The 14,852-nt window shown below is 33.4% G+C and overlaps 1 protein-coding gene across 5 annotated transcripts in view; it reads left to right on the top strand.

Moving 5' to 3' along the window:
- Nucleotides 1–13,940, top strand: part of RICTOR (RPTOR independent companion of MTOR complex 2) — a 127,102-nt gene extending 113,162 nt beyond the window's left edge. For 2 of the 5 annotated variants that reach the window (XM_012460038.3, XM_064375932.1), the window contains exons 30-38: nucleotides 113–1,121; nucleotides 1,404–1,475; nucleotides 3,386–3,563; nucleotides 4,252–4,336; nucleotides 5,094–5,327; nucleotides 6,560–6,715; nucleotides 7,053–7,176; nucleotides 8,904–9,042; nucleotides 9,492–9,618. In XM_012460038.3, coding sequence (XP_012315461.1) covers nucleotides 113–1,121; nucleotides 1,404–1,475; nucleotides 3,386–3,563; nucleotides 4,252–4,336; nucleotides 5,094–5,327; nucleotides 6,560–6,715; nucleotides 7,053–7,176; nucleotides 8,904–9,042; nucleotides 9,492–9,566 — 2,072 coding nt within the window. In that variant the 3' untranslated portion in view covers nucleotides 9,567–9,618. Of the gene's footprint in view, nucleotides 1–112; nucleotides 1,122–1,403; nucleotides 1,476–3,107; nucleotides 3,303–3,385; nucleotides 3,564–4,251; nucleotides 4,337–5,093; nucleotides 5,328–6,559; nucleotides 6,716–7,052; nucleotides 7,177–8,903; nucleotides 9,043–9,491 lie in introns of those variants that run through there. The other 3 variants (XM_012460036.2, XM_012460037.2, XM_012460040.3) reach the window with 3 other exon arrangements.
- Nucleotides 13,941–14,852: the final 912 nt, after the last annotated feature.

Genomic DNA, 14,852 nt, shown 5'->3' with positions numbered 1-14,852 from the left:
TAATTTTTTTTCATTCAGATGACTAAAAAAAATTTCCTGAAATGTGATGTCACTAATAGTTATGAATTTGTCATTTTATTTGTACTTTTATTAATCGATCCTTCAATCATAGGTATGTTCATATTGGAGGATGACCGGTTTGGCAGCAGCTCTACTAGTACATTTTTCCTTGATATCAGTGAAGATACAGAGCCAGCATTTTATGACCGATCTGGACCCATAAAGGATAAAAATTCATTCCCTTTCTTTGCTTCTAGTAAACTTGTGAAGAATCGTATCTTAAATTCGCTTACTTTGCCTAACAAAAAACATCGTAGTAGCAGTGATCCAAAAGGAGGGAAACTGTCAACTGAAAGTAAGACAAGCAACAGGCGAATCAGAACACTTACGGAGCCCAGTGTTGACTTTAATCATAGTGATGATTTTACACCCATATCCACTGTACAGAAAACATTACAATTAGAAACTTCATTTATGGGGAATAAGCACATTGAAGACACTGGTAGTACACCAAGCATTGGAGAAAGTGACTTAAAATTCACCAAGAATTTTGGTACAGAGAATCACAGAGAAAATACGAGCCGAGAGAGGTTAGTAGTAGAAAGTTCAACGAGCTCACATATGAAGATACGTAGCCAAAGTTTTAATACAGACACTACAACAAGTGGCATAAGTTCAATGAGCTCAAGTCCTTCACGAGAGACAGTAGGTGTAGATGCTACAACTATGGACACAGACTGTGGAAGCATGAGTACTGTGGTAAGTACTAAAACTGTTAAGACAAGCCACTATTTGATGCCACAGTCTAACCATCTGTCTCTCTCCAAATCAAACTCGGTGTCCCTGGTGCCTCCAGGTTCTTCTCATACGCTTCCTAGAAGAGCACAGTCCCTTAAAGCACCCTCTATTGCTACAATTAAAAGTCTAGCAGATTGTAACTTTAGTTACACGAGTTCTAGAGATGCCTTTGGCTATGCTACACTGAAAAGACTACAGCAACAAAGAATGCATCCATCCTTATCTCACTCCGAAGCTTTGGCATCTCCAGCAAAAGATGTGCTATTTACTGATACCATCACCATGAAGGCCAACAGTTTTGAGTCCAGATTAACACCAAGCAGGTGAGCAAATATATGTTTAGAAGTGAGCAATAATGGTTGCATTTTAACAGATTTAAATACAAAAGGTTAACCAGGTTTTACACTCTAAAAGCCTCATAACTAACCTATTACAATTGTTTACTATGGTAGGCTATAAGCTCCTTGTTACCCGATATGACTTGAAATGGATTCTTGCAGCTGCGAGGGGGGAAGAAATCCTATAGGCCCTGAAAATAACATACATGCTTTGCAAAGGACATACAAGTCACAAGCTTTTTTTTATTTATTTCTCGCTTCTGCAAGGATCGATTTTAAAAAGAAGCATGTCGGGGGAATCAGGAGCTTAAGACCTACAATAACAAACAACCTTTTCAGGTAGGTCAATTTAAGGCTCCAAAAGTTGACCTCTTTATTATTTTTTTTAAAAGATAACTGAAAATTTCAGTGAAATTATTTTCACTTTAAGTAGCTGTGATTATTAAGTAGGAACCTAATAAACACTAAATGAATTACTTGGTCCTCATGACTTGGGAGGGATTTCTATACCATATTTAGATTGTGTCAAGCTTGTCAAAGTTCACAGTTTCGATTTTACTTTTAAAAGATATACAGTATTAAATTTGATTGTTGCAAAAATTTCTGTACCTATAATTTTTGTTGTTGGGCCAAATGCTTCTAAACAGCTTTCCTTAGTTTTAAATTATTCATTTACATTTATGTAAGTGGGATAATATATGTCAAGTACTTATATGTCAACAATATATGTTAGAATAGTGTGGCAATAAAAGTTAGCTATTATTTTTATTCATCATCATTGATATTTAATATAGTAAAAGTTAGCTGTTATTTTTATCATCATCCTTGATAGTTATTTGATCCATCTGACCCTTACATTATTCTTAATAACATTAAACAGTTTTCCTTCAATTAACACATTTAATAGAGGGTTTCCTGGTAGGAGATGATCAATTATGTACCCTTACAGGATTTAAGAAATTGTGCAGCAATGTCTCATCTATCTGGAACTTACTAGCTTTGGCAGCCTTGTCCAGGACAAAGCCAGGGAAATGGCTCAGCAGCTCACTGTTACAAACCTATGCAGTAAAGTTCATGAATCTTGAAAATTCCTAAGCCTCAGTTACCTCATCTGGTGGAGATCAGTGGTTTTAAGCTTTTGTATTGTTGCTTTTTAAGCCGAGAAATTCTTTTTTCACATAAAGATTTCTATGGAAACCCAACAGGTAGAATATATAGAAATGGAGCTATACTAGTTGAAATAGGAATTAGGAAGGAGAATAATCCAATAATTTTTTTCTTCCCATTCCAGTAATCCTTGAAGAGTTTTATGGAATCAAAGAAGTGTAACAGAGTACAGTTTGAAAGAGTGTTTTTTGGGTGGAAACTAGGAGAATGGTTTTTGCTATGATAATCTTAATAGCTACTGTTTATAAAGCATTTATTTTGTATATTTTATGAAATAATTCTTTATTAGGCTACATTCATACATTTTAAAGACTTTGGTGATTTCAAATAAAAATATTTTCATATAAATGTATATCAGTGTGGAACCTTGTATAGTACCTTGTATGTATACAGCAGATACCATGTAAATATCTTAGCATGTCTATTGCATAAATAAGAATCTGTATGAGAAAGATGTATCTTATGGAAATATTAGTGTAAAAATCTCTAGTAATGAGTACATTGTGGAAATAGTGCTTTATACAAGGATATCTCCTGTAATATTTATAAATGGTACCATTTTGCTCTTGTGTCTGTCTTGTGTGTTACAAAAATCTTATGTTGATATGAAGGCATTAAGGTAAATATCAATTGGTATTACATATCAAATAATGATATGTAAGCTTATTGTTTATAAATATAAATAGAGTTAATACACATAGCCTTAGTTATATAAATACCAAATCTGGTAGTCTCAAGTAATTATGAAGATAGTCCTTGGACTATGCTCTGACTACTGAGGTCAGTTTCTTTTTTTACTTCTAGATATTGAAAGTTATTCTAATTGCCCACCTTTTCGCCTTTACCTGAGAGACCGTAACAGTTGTTTTGGTAACAGTCAACATTACTGGTGACCTTTTACGTATCAGTCTGTAACAGCTAATATTTTAAAGTGTTTGTGTGTTCCCAGTAAACAAGATGACACTGCTTAATACATGACTAGCTACTTGTCTTTTATAAAGGTAGGAATACACGTTATTTCTTCATATGATTAAAATTGCAGATCAGGAAACTAATGAAAGTTTTTTTTTATGGTTTTATAGGTTCATGAAAGCCTTAAGTTATGCATCATTAGATAAAGAAGATTTATTGAGTCCTATTAATCAAAATACCCTGCAACGATCCTCCTCAGTGCGGTCCATGGTGTCCAGTGCCACATATGGGGGTTCAGATGATTACATTGGTCTTGCTCTTCCAGTAGATATAAATGATATATTCCAGGTATCATCATACATTTTATTGTTTTCCTATGAGTTGGTTTCCTGTTTTTTCATGTTCGATGACTGCTTACTAAAAATCATAATTTAGAGTGGGCACTAGTTTCCGGCAGCATGATTTTTTTTAAGATCGTTTTGTTTAAAGAAACTTTAACATGAAAATTATGCCTTCTTCAGCTATTCTGTACTCTTTTATTTAGTCTTTAGAACATTATCCTTCCCTCTCTTCCCGTATTAAATCAGTATCTCATTTGATTTCTTTATCCATATATTCTCTGTAGAAATTTATGAAATTTCTAACTTGTTTTTTAGTCACATTAACTTACACCTCATTTTTTTAATCCTCATTCTTATTTATCCCATAAAAGGTAGCCACATGTGTTACCCAGTAATATAAAGTGACCCTGATCCCATGAGATACCGATAGATCTCTAGATAGTATATAATACTAAAAACAAATATTCTTAGAAGTTTAAAGATGGTTTAGGTAAACACTAAATTATTTTTATATTTGTTTACTCACTAAGAATAGGGTTATTTTGTTAAGTTTTGATAGTTAAACCTTCAGTAAACTTGACTATAGGTTCATATGCTATAGTAATTCTATTTTAATTGTATTTTGTTTAATTTTGCTAATTTTCATAAAGTAGACTTCTTTTTATAGCATGACTTACGGTTTATATCTTTTTTAGGTAAAGGATATTCCCTATTTTCAGACAAAAAACATACCACCACATGATGATCGAGGTGCAAGAGCATTTGCCCATGATGCAGGAGGTAATGCATTGTGCTTTGTACTTGTGAGATGCCTCTTTATATTAAAAAGAAAACTCTTAGTTCTTTCTAATAGGATAACACTAAAAATTTAGCTAGACTCACTTTTGGATCAACTTAAAAATTATACCAAAACAATTGTTAAAGTCACCTTAACATTAAACCACTTTTTCTTGTGTGTGGAGAAACACAAGAGGGAGGGACTTAACAGTGTTTTGCCAATGAAGTATTCAACCTTTCAAAGAAATAAAAACCAAATTAGTTGTTTCTTTTTTTTTTTTTTTAAAGTAGCACATGAAAAATGTATAACATTAATCCTCATAGATCCAGGAAATAGCTGTTTGTTTGGTAGGAGAGATAGAAATATACTTATTAATTACATGATCTTTGTTACAAACTGTTATATTTTAATATGTAAATATAAGCCACAGGTTTTATATTCTTGATTTTTTTAAACAAGTGCCTCTTTATACTTATAATTATTACATATCTTTAGTCAAATATTGAAGATAATTAAAATGATGCGTTATATAATCTCAGTTTTCCATTTTGTGTTTAAAACTCTATATTAAATAACAAACATCTGCTGGCTTTACTTATTTTTATAATTTAAAGCAAATTATTCTTTTTTTCTTTCCAGTTAAAGTTAGATTTTGAGTCACAAAATGTGCTTTAGTTTTGTTTAAAGTTTCACATAATTTAAGGTACCTTCAAAAGTACTATCTTTATTGGATTATGTTTTATATTTACTTATGCACAGGTCTTCCATCTGGAACTGGAGGTCTTGTAAAAAATTCTTTTCACTTGCTACGACAGCAGATGAGTCTCACGGAAATAATGAATTCAATCCATTCAGATGCCTCTATGTTTTTAGAAAGTACAGAAGACACTGGACTACAGGAACATACAGATGATAACTGCCTTTATTGTGTCTGTATTGAAATTCTGGGTTTCCAGCCCAGTAACCAACTAAGTGCAATATGTAGTCATTCAGGTAAGTGATCATGTCCTTTGAAATAAATCCACCTGAATATAAATTTGAATTAGCCACAAGTTATCTACAGCCCTATTAATCATCCTTACCCTCTTGCTCCATTCTCACTGCCTCAGCCTTAGTTCAGTCACTTAGCATCTCCCTGTTGGCGTGTTAGTATTTTAGCTTCTAATTTTGGTACCTTTCAATTCATCTTTTATACTATATTGTGGAATTAATCTGTGTGCAATCCTTTAATGGCTATTCATGCCTAAGACACAAAACACTCTGTCATCTGTCTAGTGGTCTTTTTCACCATTCTCTTTTCCTATAGTTGACATATCATTACTAACTGACCTGAAGTTTTTGAACACATTTTTAGGTATGAAATTGCCTGCCATCCTCTCTTTGCCCTTTCCACTCCTTACACAGACATACATGATCTGTTTGGCAAGTCCACCTCATCCTACACTTCAGTAGTATCTTGCCTGTGTTTTCACTGACTCTCTGAGGCAGGTGTTGACACTCCTTCCTCTTTCCTCTCATTGCCCTTTGCATATAGATCTCTTATGATAATTATGACTATGACAGCTTAGGTTATTTTTGTCTTTCCACTCAGTTAAATTCCTTTAGGGCATTGGTCTGTCAGTTTTCACATTTTTCTATTTCTGATACCTATATGTGTACTGCTTTGTACAGCAGTCCCCTAATATGTATTTGGTAAGGAAATAAAGTGGACCTACATTGAGCTTTTTTATCAACAAGTGACTTGTATTAGCAATTTTAAGTAAGTATATATGTGTTTTAAGTATTACCTTTTCTTGGTGAGTATCACTTAGCTACCTTCAGAAAAACCTAGTGATGACTAAAGTTCTCTGGTTTACTTTTCCAAATTTCTTTTTAGTATTCTAATTCAGAGTTTCCCTGCTGGTGAGTTGCAGCACACTGATATGCCACAAATAGAATATGGTTATGCTGAGATGCCAATCCTCTCATGGTTTCAGGTCACAGTGGGGACTGAATCTGACAGATCCCTGGACTAGGCCTTTTCCACTGTGAACAGCCCTGTCCAGGGTCTTTGCGTGCTGTGATTATTTTCATTTTCTATGAGGAAAAAGGTTTGGGAAGTGTTTGGTGTATTGCACACAATTAGAGAAAATGTTATTTTATATTATTTCTTTTTAATATGCAATGTAAGCATGGTAAGTAAGCCATTATGGTGCTTTAATTGAAATAATTATTTTTTTCTTCAGACTTTCAAGATATTCCATATTCTGATTGGTGTGAGCAGACTATCCATAATCCCTTAGAAGTGGTTCCCTCCAAGTTTTCGGGGATTTCTGGATGCAGTGATGGGGTGTCCCAAGAAGGCTCAGCTAGCAGCACCAAAAGCACAGAATTGTTACTAGGTGAATATTCAGATTCAAATCCAATCATTATTAATAAAACTTTTTAGTTGGTTTTGTTTTTCATAAATACCATAAATTAAAATTGTCTCAAAACAGTAATATATCTATTTTAGTGAAGCAATTAACACTGTTAAATATTGTGCCTATATCACCCACTGACAGAGCCTCTTAGCTAACTGCTTTTATTAGAGTTTTGCTCCCGAAATGATTGGCAGAGCTTGTGTAATTGATCTCAGTTCTAGGTCTTTAGGTGACATTTAAAAATAAATTTCATGAGTCATAATCATTTTTTGTTGTGATATAGATAGTATTTAACTTCTCACTGCAATCTTTTCAGGTGTTAAAACAATTCCAGATGATACACCAATGTGCCGTATACTCCTTCGCAAAGAAGTTCTAAGATTAGTCATTAATTTGAGTAGTTCCGTTTCAACTAAATGTCATGAGACTGGGCTTTTAACGTGAGTAAACCATATGCATAAGTATTATTTGTTTATACTGTTTTTTAAGTTGAGAAAAGATGTTTGAAATACTTCAAAAGTTAGTCATGTTGACTTACATCAGTAGTTCTAAACTGCATCACATACTTGTGTGAGGCTAAAATTTTCTTTAATACTTTAACCACAACAACATATGGCAACAAATTGAGTGCAGAAGCAAGTATAAGAATCTAGCTATCTTCTTATAAGCCAGACTTTTAAAGACATCTATAAAAAGTGTAAAATAATGCCACTCTTCTCACTTTTTTACTTTTGGAAAATACAGTTATTTTTATTAAAATTATGTTATTTACGTTAACATGTAATGGATTTATTTTTAAAATAAATTAATGCATATTAGGAAATCTCTTAATTTCTAATATAGTAGTTAATGATGGCTATAACCCACACAAAAATAATGTTTGGGGTCCTCAGTAATTTTTAAGAAAGTAAGTCTTGAGATCAAATAAGGAAAGTGGGCTTATGTGACAAGTCATATTTTCTTGGTTTAATTTTTTTCTTATTATTTAAAGCAGTGGTTCTCAAAAAAAAAAAATGCACCTCAGGGTCTCCTGTAGGGCTTGCTTTTTTTTGAGGGGGAGACAGAGTCTTGAGCTATCAGCCAGGTTGTAGTGCAGTGGCACAATCTCAGCTCAACCTCAGCCTCCTGAGTAGCTGGGATTATAGGCGTGTGCCAACACACCCGGCTAATTTTTGTATTTTTAGTAGAAACGGGGTTTTGCCATGTTAACCAGGCTGATCTTGAACTCCTGACCTCAAGTGATCCGTCCTCCTTGGCCTCCCAAAATGCTGAGATTACAGGCGTAAGCCACTGCCCCCGGACAGTTGTAGGGCTTTTTTTAAGGGTGATAATAGGTTTTGTGGTCCCACACAGGTATCAGGGTCCCACAGCAGACCTTTGGGTCAGGAGCTCTAGGAGCGGACCCTTAACTTGTCATCCACCCAACCCACAGTTGATTCTGAGGTGCTTTTGCAGCTAAAAGCTACTATTTGAAGTGTCCAAAGAAATAGCCCAGTCAGGGATGTTAATAACTTCAGTGTAACTTGAAAAACATATTTCTATTTTAAAACTTAATTTTGAAAATATTGTAATCATCCTAGGCTGATAAATATATTTTGAAATTTCTCATGCCAGTGAAAAAGAATGTTTTAACTTTACAAGAAGTATTCAGGTTTTGATAATCATTTTTTTTAAACCCCTAACTCAGAATATCTAATTTAAGTGTGTGAGAGGAATATTTAATATATATATATTTTTTGAGACAGAGTCTCCTATCATCCAGGCTGGAGTGCAGTGATGCAATCTCAGCTCACTGCAACCTCTGCCTCCCAGGTTTAAGCGATTGTCCTGTCTCAGCCTCCTGAGTAGCTGGATTACAGGCGCATGTCACCACGCCTGGCTAATTTTTGTATTTTTAGTAGAGAAGGAGTTTCGCCATGTTGACCAGGCTGGTCTCGAACTCCTGACCTCATGATCCGCTCACCTCAGCCTCCCAAAGTGCTGGGATTACAGGCGTGAGCCACTGTGCCCGGCTTATATTTTATATTCTGAAGTCATCACCCTAAGTATTCCATCTAATCCATATCTGGAAGGAAATCTGTTTTTAAAGTAAGTGAACCTTGGAGGAAAAAATAGATACATTATGATTACAGTTTTCATCACACCATAATCTTTTCTTTCATTTTAGAATTAAGGAGAAGTATCCTCAAACATTTGATGACATTTGCCTTTACTCTGAGGTTTCCCATTTGCTGTCACACTGTACATTCAGACTTCCATGTCGGAGGTTCATACAAGAATTATTTCAAGATGTACAGTTCCTACAAGTAAGTATGATTAGTGCTTCTCAAATTTATCTTCCAAGAATAAATCTCTGTTTGAATTGAATTAAAAGAGATTATAGCGTGGCGTGGTGACTTATGCCTAAATCCCAGCACTTCGGGGGGCCAACACGGGAGAATTGCCTGAGCCCAGGAATTCAAGACCAGCTTGGGCAGTATAGTGAGACTGCATCACTACAAAAACTCTTTTAAAAATTAGCCAAGGGTAGTGGCATGTGCCTGTAGTCCCAGCTACTTGGGAGCCTGAGGTAGGAGGATCCTTTGAGCCCAGGAGTCAGAGATTGTGGTGAGCAAATATTGTGCCACTGCACTCCATCCTGGGAAGACTGAGCAAGACACTATCTCAAAAAAATTTTTTTTATTTATTTAAGTAAATGCATGCTATATTACCTATTTTTATAAAAGTCATTAATGATACACCATTTTTTCTCTAGATGCATGAAGAAGCAGAGGCTGTGTTGGCAACACCACCAAAGCAACCTATAGTTGATACATCTGCTGAATCCTGACCTCATATTTATTATGGATATAGATATATACTATATATATATATATATATATATATATATATTCATATTTGTGGATTTCCTAAAAGCCTCAGAAAATATGACTGGGCAGCAAAGACAGGAGTATCTTCTGTACACTGTTCCACAGTTACTGGTACATGGTTGGAACTGCTGACTTCCCTAACCAAAACAACTTCCTTCTCTCCCTTGTTGAGCCTTTTGAGGGGTTCATGATTCATTACCACAGATTTAAGAGTTTTAGTTACCATTGTATGCAAGAGCCAAGCACTGAATACCTACATAAGTTTTCTATTTTTTCATTTTAAAAGCATAATGACAGTGGAACAATAATGGGATATGCAGAAGCACCCTTCACAGTTATTTCTGGATTATTTTTAGGGTAAATATACAGATGCCTTGTTAACTAATTTGTGGAAACCAGGAATCAGTGTCTCTATGACTGCATTCTGTTACCACAATGGGGTGTGCTGTAACTGCTGGTATTAGAGAGGGAATTTTGGCCCTTTCACATTTTTCTTAATGTTTGTAACACTACTTCAGGGGTTTATAACCTCAAAGCGAAAGAAGAGCCTCAACAACCCGGGACTTATAAGTTATTTTTATGTTACTAGACTTGCATAAAGATTCTTATTTGTTTTCCAACTCTTCATTTTGTTGCAATGTGTTATTACAGGATAAATGAACCAATTAAGGTTTTTCACTACAGTTCTTGAATGAAATTTAAAAATCATTTTTTAATAAAAATTTTTCCCATTTATAGAATGCATATATTTGCAGTGGACTTCACTTTCATCAACTTGCCATCACATTGCTTTAAACAGGAACTTGAACAAGCACTATTAGTGCAGACCTAAAGAAAAGGAAAGCATTAAATAATACTTTGGATCTCCTGAGGAAAAGATAAGTTTGCCTGCAATTTACACATTCCATGGGGAAAGAAGAGCCATATTTCCTTTAAGAAAAATCATTAATAAAGCTTGTTACTAAGAAAAATTGTAGTGAAAAGCCTTAAGTACCAAATTTTAAAGCAGCAGTAACTTAATTTTTGTATCAGTTTTTGTTTTGCACAAACTAAATGCAGTGATAGGTGGGTTTGTGAGTATATTAATTGCCTTTATCCATTTGTGAAGTTAAGTTGATGAGGGCAAGGTTTTTGTTTGTTTGTTTAATTTGTATATGTCTAAAGGTATTTGGAAATTTTTACAGGAATTAAACATATATGCAAATTTGTATATAAAAATAGCATGGCCATCATCATTTGAATGCTTATAAATGAAAGGATTATCTTTTTTGAGATCTATATATAAATAGAAATAGAAAATCCAGCTGGACTGATTAGGATTCTTTTTTAATTCATTTGTGTATAACATTTTTATTACAATTACACATCAGTTTTGACACAGTCATAGCAACATTGATTAATATTTTCCCATGTTGCAGATCCTTTTTGTAATGGGTTCTTTCTTTGAGATCTCTGTAAAGAACCCTGTGAACTAGAAAATAGAACTCACAGAGATACTTTTTAAAAACATATATTTACTGGCACTGAAAGTTCCAGTTGGGATGAAGCATTTCATCTCACTTCATAACACCTCTTTGACTGCACTTCAGTGAATTGTTCTTATGTGCACTGTGTAGCAACTTACATTATAACAAAGCAGATAAGGGCTGTAAGCTGCTGCTTATGTTGAAAAGTGGTTCTTCAGATTTTCTTTCATAAAATCCAATTGAAGATAAATAATTTTTTATACTTTATCACTGAACCGAAGTGTTTATTTAAATGTCAACAGTACTTCTAAGAACGTTGCCTGTCACCGTGATCTTTGGTCTTGGATAACTAAACTGCCTTTCCAGAGAACCAAATGTCAAAGTTACTAGACCAAATAGTGGTTAAAACCTCCAAAGGAAGTCATGTAGTTATCTTATTCATAATGGGATTAACGTATTTTAGACATTCATTTTAAACACTACCTCAGTTAATATAGACAATAAAATCTGTGGTTTCATCCCTCAAAAGTTAACAGTAATTTTTTTTTTGTCTTACACACACACACACACCCTCCCCCACCATCACTATCCCTGGACCCCCACCTTGATCATCTGTCCTAAAATAAGGCTGTTACTATTACCTGAATGGTTTTTTTTTTAACTGTTACTTTGAGAAACATGTATGTATACATTATCATATCTGCCTATATCACTTACTTTGGGGAGATACTCAGAGCTTTGTGGTTATCAGTATACTTAAAAAAAAAAAAAAAGTCTATGCTTAAATTTATAGTGCTATTTGGTTTCTCCATGGTTTCACTGACAGGTCTAATACATTTTCTTTGAGTACTTGTTTGTAAAAAGTAGACTTTATGGTGAAAAATACACACAGTGCCAAGTGATTAACTTAGGTGTTTAAAAATATTAAATTATAGCAGAAGTGGTTAGGAATGATATCAGCAGTAATAGAAATAATTGAGAAAATCACCTATAAATAATAGATACTGCAGACTATAGAATACCAAAATAATGTCAATAATGTAGTTTTTAAAGATTTTAGGATTAATCTTAGTCCATATAAATTTGTACTATTGGTAATTATTGAATAATTTGGAGGAATTTGGGCAGTTGTGCTGGTTGTAAACTGTGAATTTCTAATCGTAAAGTGAATTGTTACTTCTAATTGAACTTTTTTCAAGAACAGATTTCAGCCTCACCTACTAAATACTGATAAGGAAATTAGAAATTTAGTATTCATAATTATATATGCTCTAAAATTTCTTATACTTTTATTTCCTGTTTATTCTTAGATTTGAAGGGGGAAACAGTCTATTCTAATTAAATTTTTTCTAATAAATATTAGTAGAATAATGACATTCTATATGACAGTGACATTAAAAAAGGTTCTTTGTAAGTATATACATTATTATAACATAATAATGTGTACAAGTCCTTTTGAAATGACAACTTATGGGTTTCAGCTCTTTTATCTAGAGCTTGAGATAATTAAAGCTGAATTTTTCAGGGCATATCACAGTGGTGAAGTGTTCAACAGTGGGATGTCAATGCTTATTTAGATTTGCCTACTGCTATTTCTATAAAATGTTATTCCATTCAGAGGATGCCTTTTATCCCCTCATTAAAGCACAGATCACTAAGCAATAAAAACCAAATTGTCTGTCATTCAAATTAGAACTGCAGTTATTTTCGCATGGTAAGAGTGAGGTGCTAATTTTGTGTGAGATGAACTTTATAAACTACATTGGAAAATGTTCTTTGGAAGTAAGTTTTTTTTTCCCCTTTACTCCTGTGCTTCCAGTTTTGTCTCAGATTCACAATCCATTAAAACATGGGAAAAAAAGAAAAGGTAAAATTGAGAGACTTTTATTAGAAGAGCTGTTTGGAATGAACCAACATTTCAGATTTTCCAAAATGGAAGTTGGGAAAAGTCTCCATTGTCTCTGGATTAACAAAATACACTGTTGCTATCTTAATCTCAAGAGTGTCATTACAGTGAGAATCTCATTAAAAAGCATACCAGTGAAATTCATAGCATGCTTATCAAAGAACACTGAAATCTGTGAGAATCTTTCTAGGAGCATTCTTTTTTTCTTTTAGTTGTAAGTTCCAGGGTATTTTTCATTCCTACTAGGTTTATATGACTCACAGAATGTGGACTTTTTTCCCATTTGGAGTATTTTTGTAATGTAAGTATCGGATAGCTGTACCACAGCATGCATAAATTGCACATTTTGTTTTACTTTCTTTATAAAATATTTAATTTCAAAAGTATAATTTATGCCAAAAAAACAGCATACCTTTCAGTTTTGTTACTTGGTTGATTTAGCACAAAATGCAAAGTCTTGCGGCATAGAGGGGGAGTGAAAAAAATTTTATAGGTAATTGTTAGAAAAATGCCTGTCAGAAACCCTAAAGCTGCATTGTAAAACAAATGGTGTAAATTAGTTTTGAAAAGTGGTAAGGAATTATGAAAAAAATCTCAGACTTAATGCTCTCTAACCACATGATTTTCTTCTTTTTTATTTAGTAATACGCTGCTACATATTTGGAGGTTCTGATGTTTGTAGGTCACTGAACAGACATTGAAATCTGATTTATATTGTATAACTGTAACATAGAAAAAGTATTTATATTTTTTCTGTAAGAATATTTCATTGAGTTGTGTATAATTTAAATAAGATTTGTCCCCAAATGGTTTTGCTCACCTTGAATTTTTTTGTTGTGATTTTCTTGTTTTTGTATAATGTGTACAGTTTATGTCAACGGCATTAAAAGCCTCCTGAAGCATAATCTTATCAAAGGGATACATTGTTAATAAAATGTACTTAAAATTCTTAAACCCTTTGCCATTGTTTTATTTGAAATCTTAAAACAGTCAGTAGTCATATGGTCTTGATTTGAGTCCTGTAATGCTGACGCTGACATATGTGACTCCAAGCAAAAGTGACTTTTAGGTCCCACAGACATATAGAGTGGCTGTGACAAATATTTTAAAGCAATACTCTTTTTAAACACTTTGTAATTTAATCAAACATCTTTGCAGTTTTTAAAAAATCTATAAAGACATGGGATTTGGAAAATGGGTCAACATCTTTAGACAGAATGGCTCTGAATTTTTTGAGGAAATAATGTACAGTATTATATATGATGATGATATGACAGTGGTGACGACCTCTGTTGAAGGTATTTAATTTCATGCATGAATTGCCCTGATTGGATAAGGTTACTTACAACCACTTACTGGCAAAAGACAATACCGCAGAAATGACCAATTCTGGAGAATAAAGTTGAGTGTCAAAATGTAGGATCTGTTAATAAAATATGGTAAAATACATGTTTCACTTCAAGAAACATTTTGTTTCAGATAGTTTGGCAAATTTCTGTGTATCATTTTTCCCAATGTCTTCCACTGTATATGTCATTGAAAAGTTAGTTGGCCCCAAAATAAACTAAAAAGCATACTTATGAATCATCATGCAGCTGATCTTTTGGAAAAAGTCCTAATATGCTAAACTTGGAAAAGATTGTTTCATTTTTAAAACTCTTTAGCATATAAAATACACAAAAGTATGTACTACTTCAATATTGATTTAAAAAAACTAAAATATACTAAAACTTTCCTTAATGCTTAGAGGAATAAAACAACTATGCTTTCAAATTGAATATACCTATTGTGTTGTAAACATTTTAACTGACAGCTATGAAAACTTTGTCTTCTGTTGTTTCTCTTGCAGTGTTTTAAAAGTTCTACTTTATGCA

The sequence above is a fragment of the Aotus nancymaae genome, unplaced genomic scaffold, assembly GCF_030222135.1.
Source record: "Aotus nancymaae isolate 86718 unplaced genomic scaffold, 86718_ANA_hifiasm-v0.15.2.pri h1tg000014l, whole genome shotgun sequence".
NCBI lineage: Eukaryota > Metazoa > Chordata > Mammalia > Primates > Aotidae > Aotus > Aotus nancymaae.
Note: the sequence above shows the minus strand (reverse complement) of the source record. Positions and strands in the feature narration are given on the sequence as shown.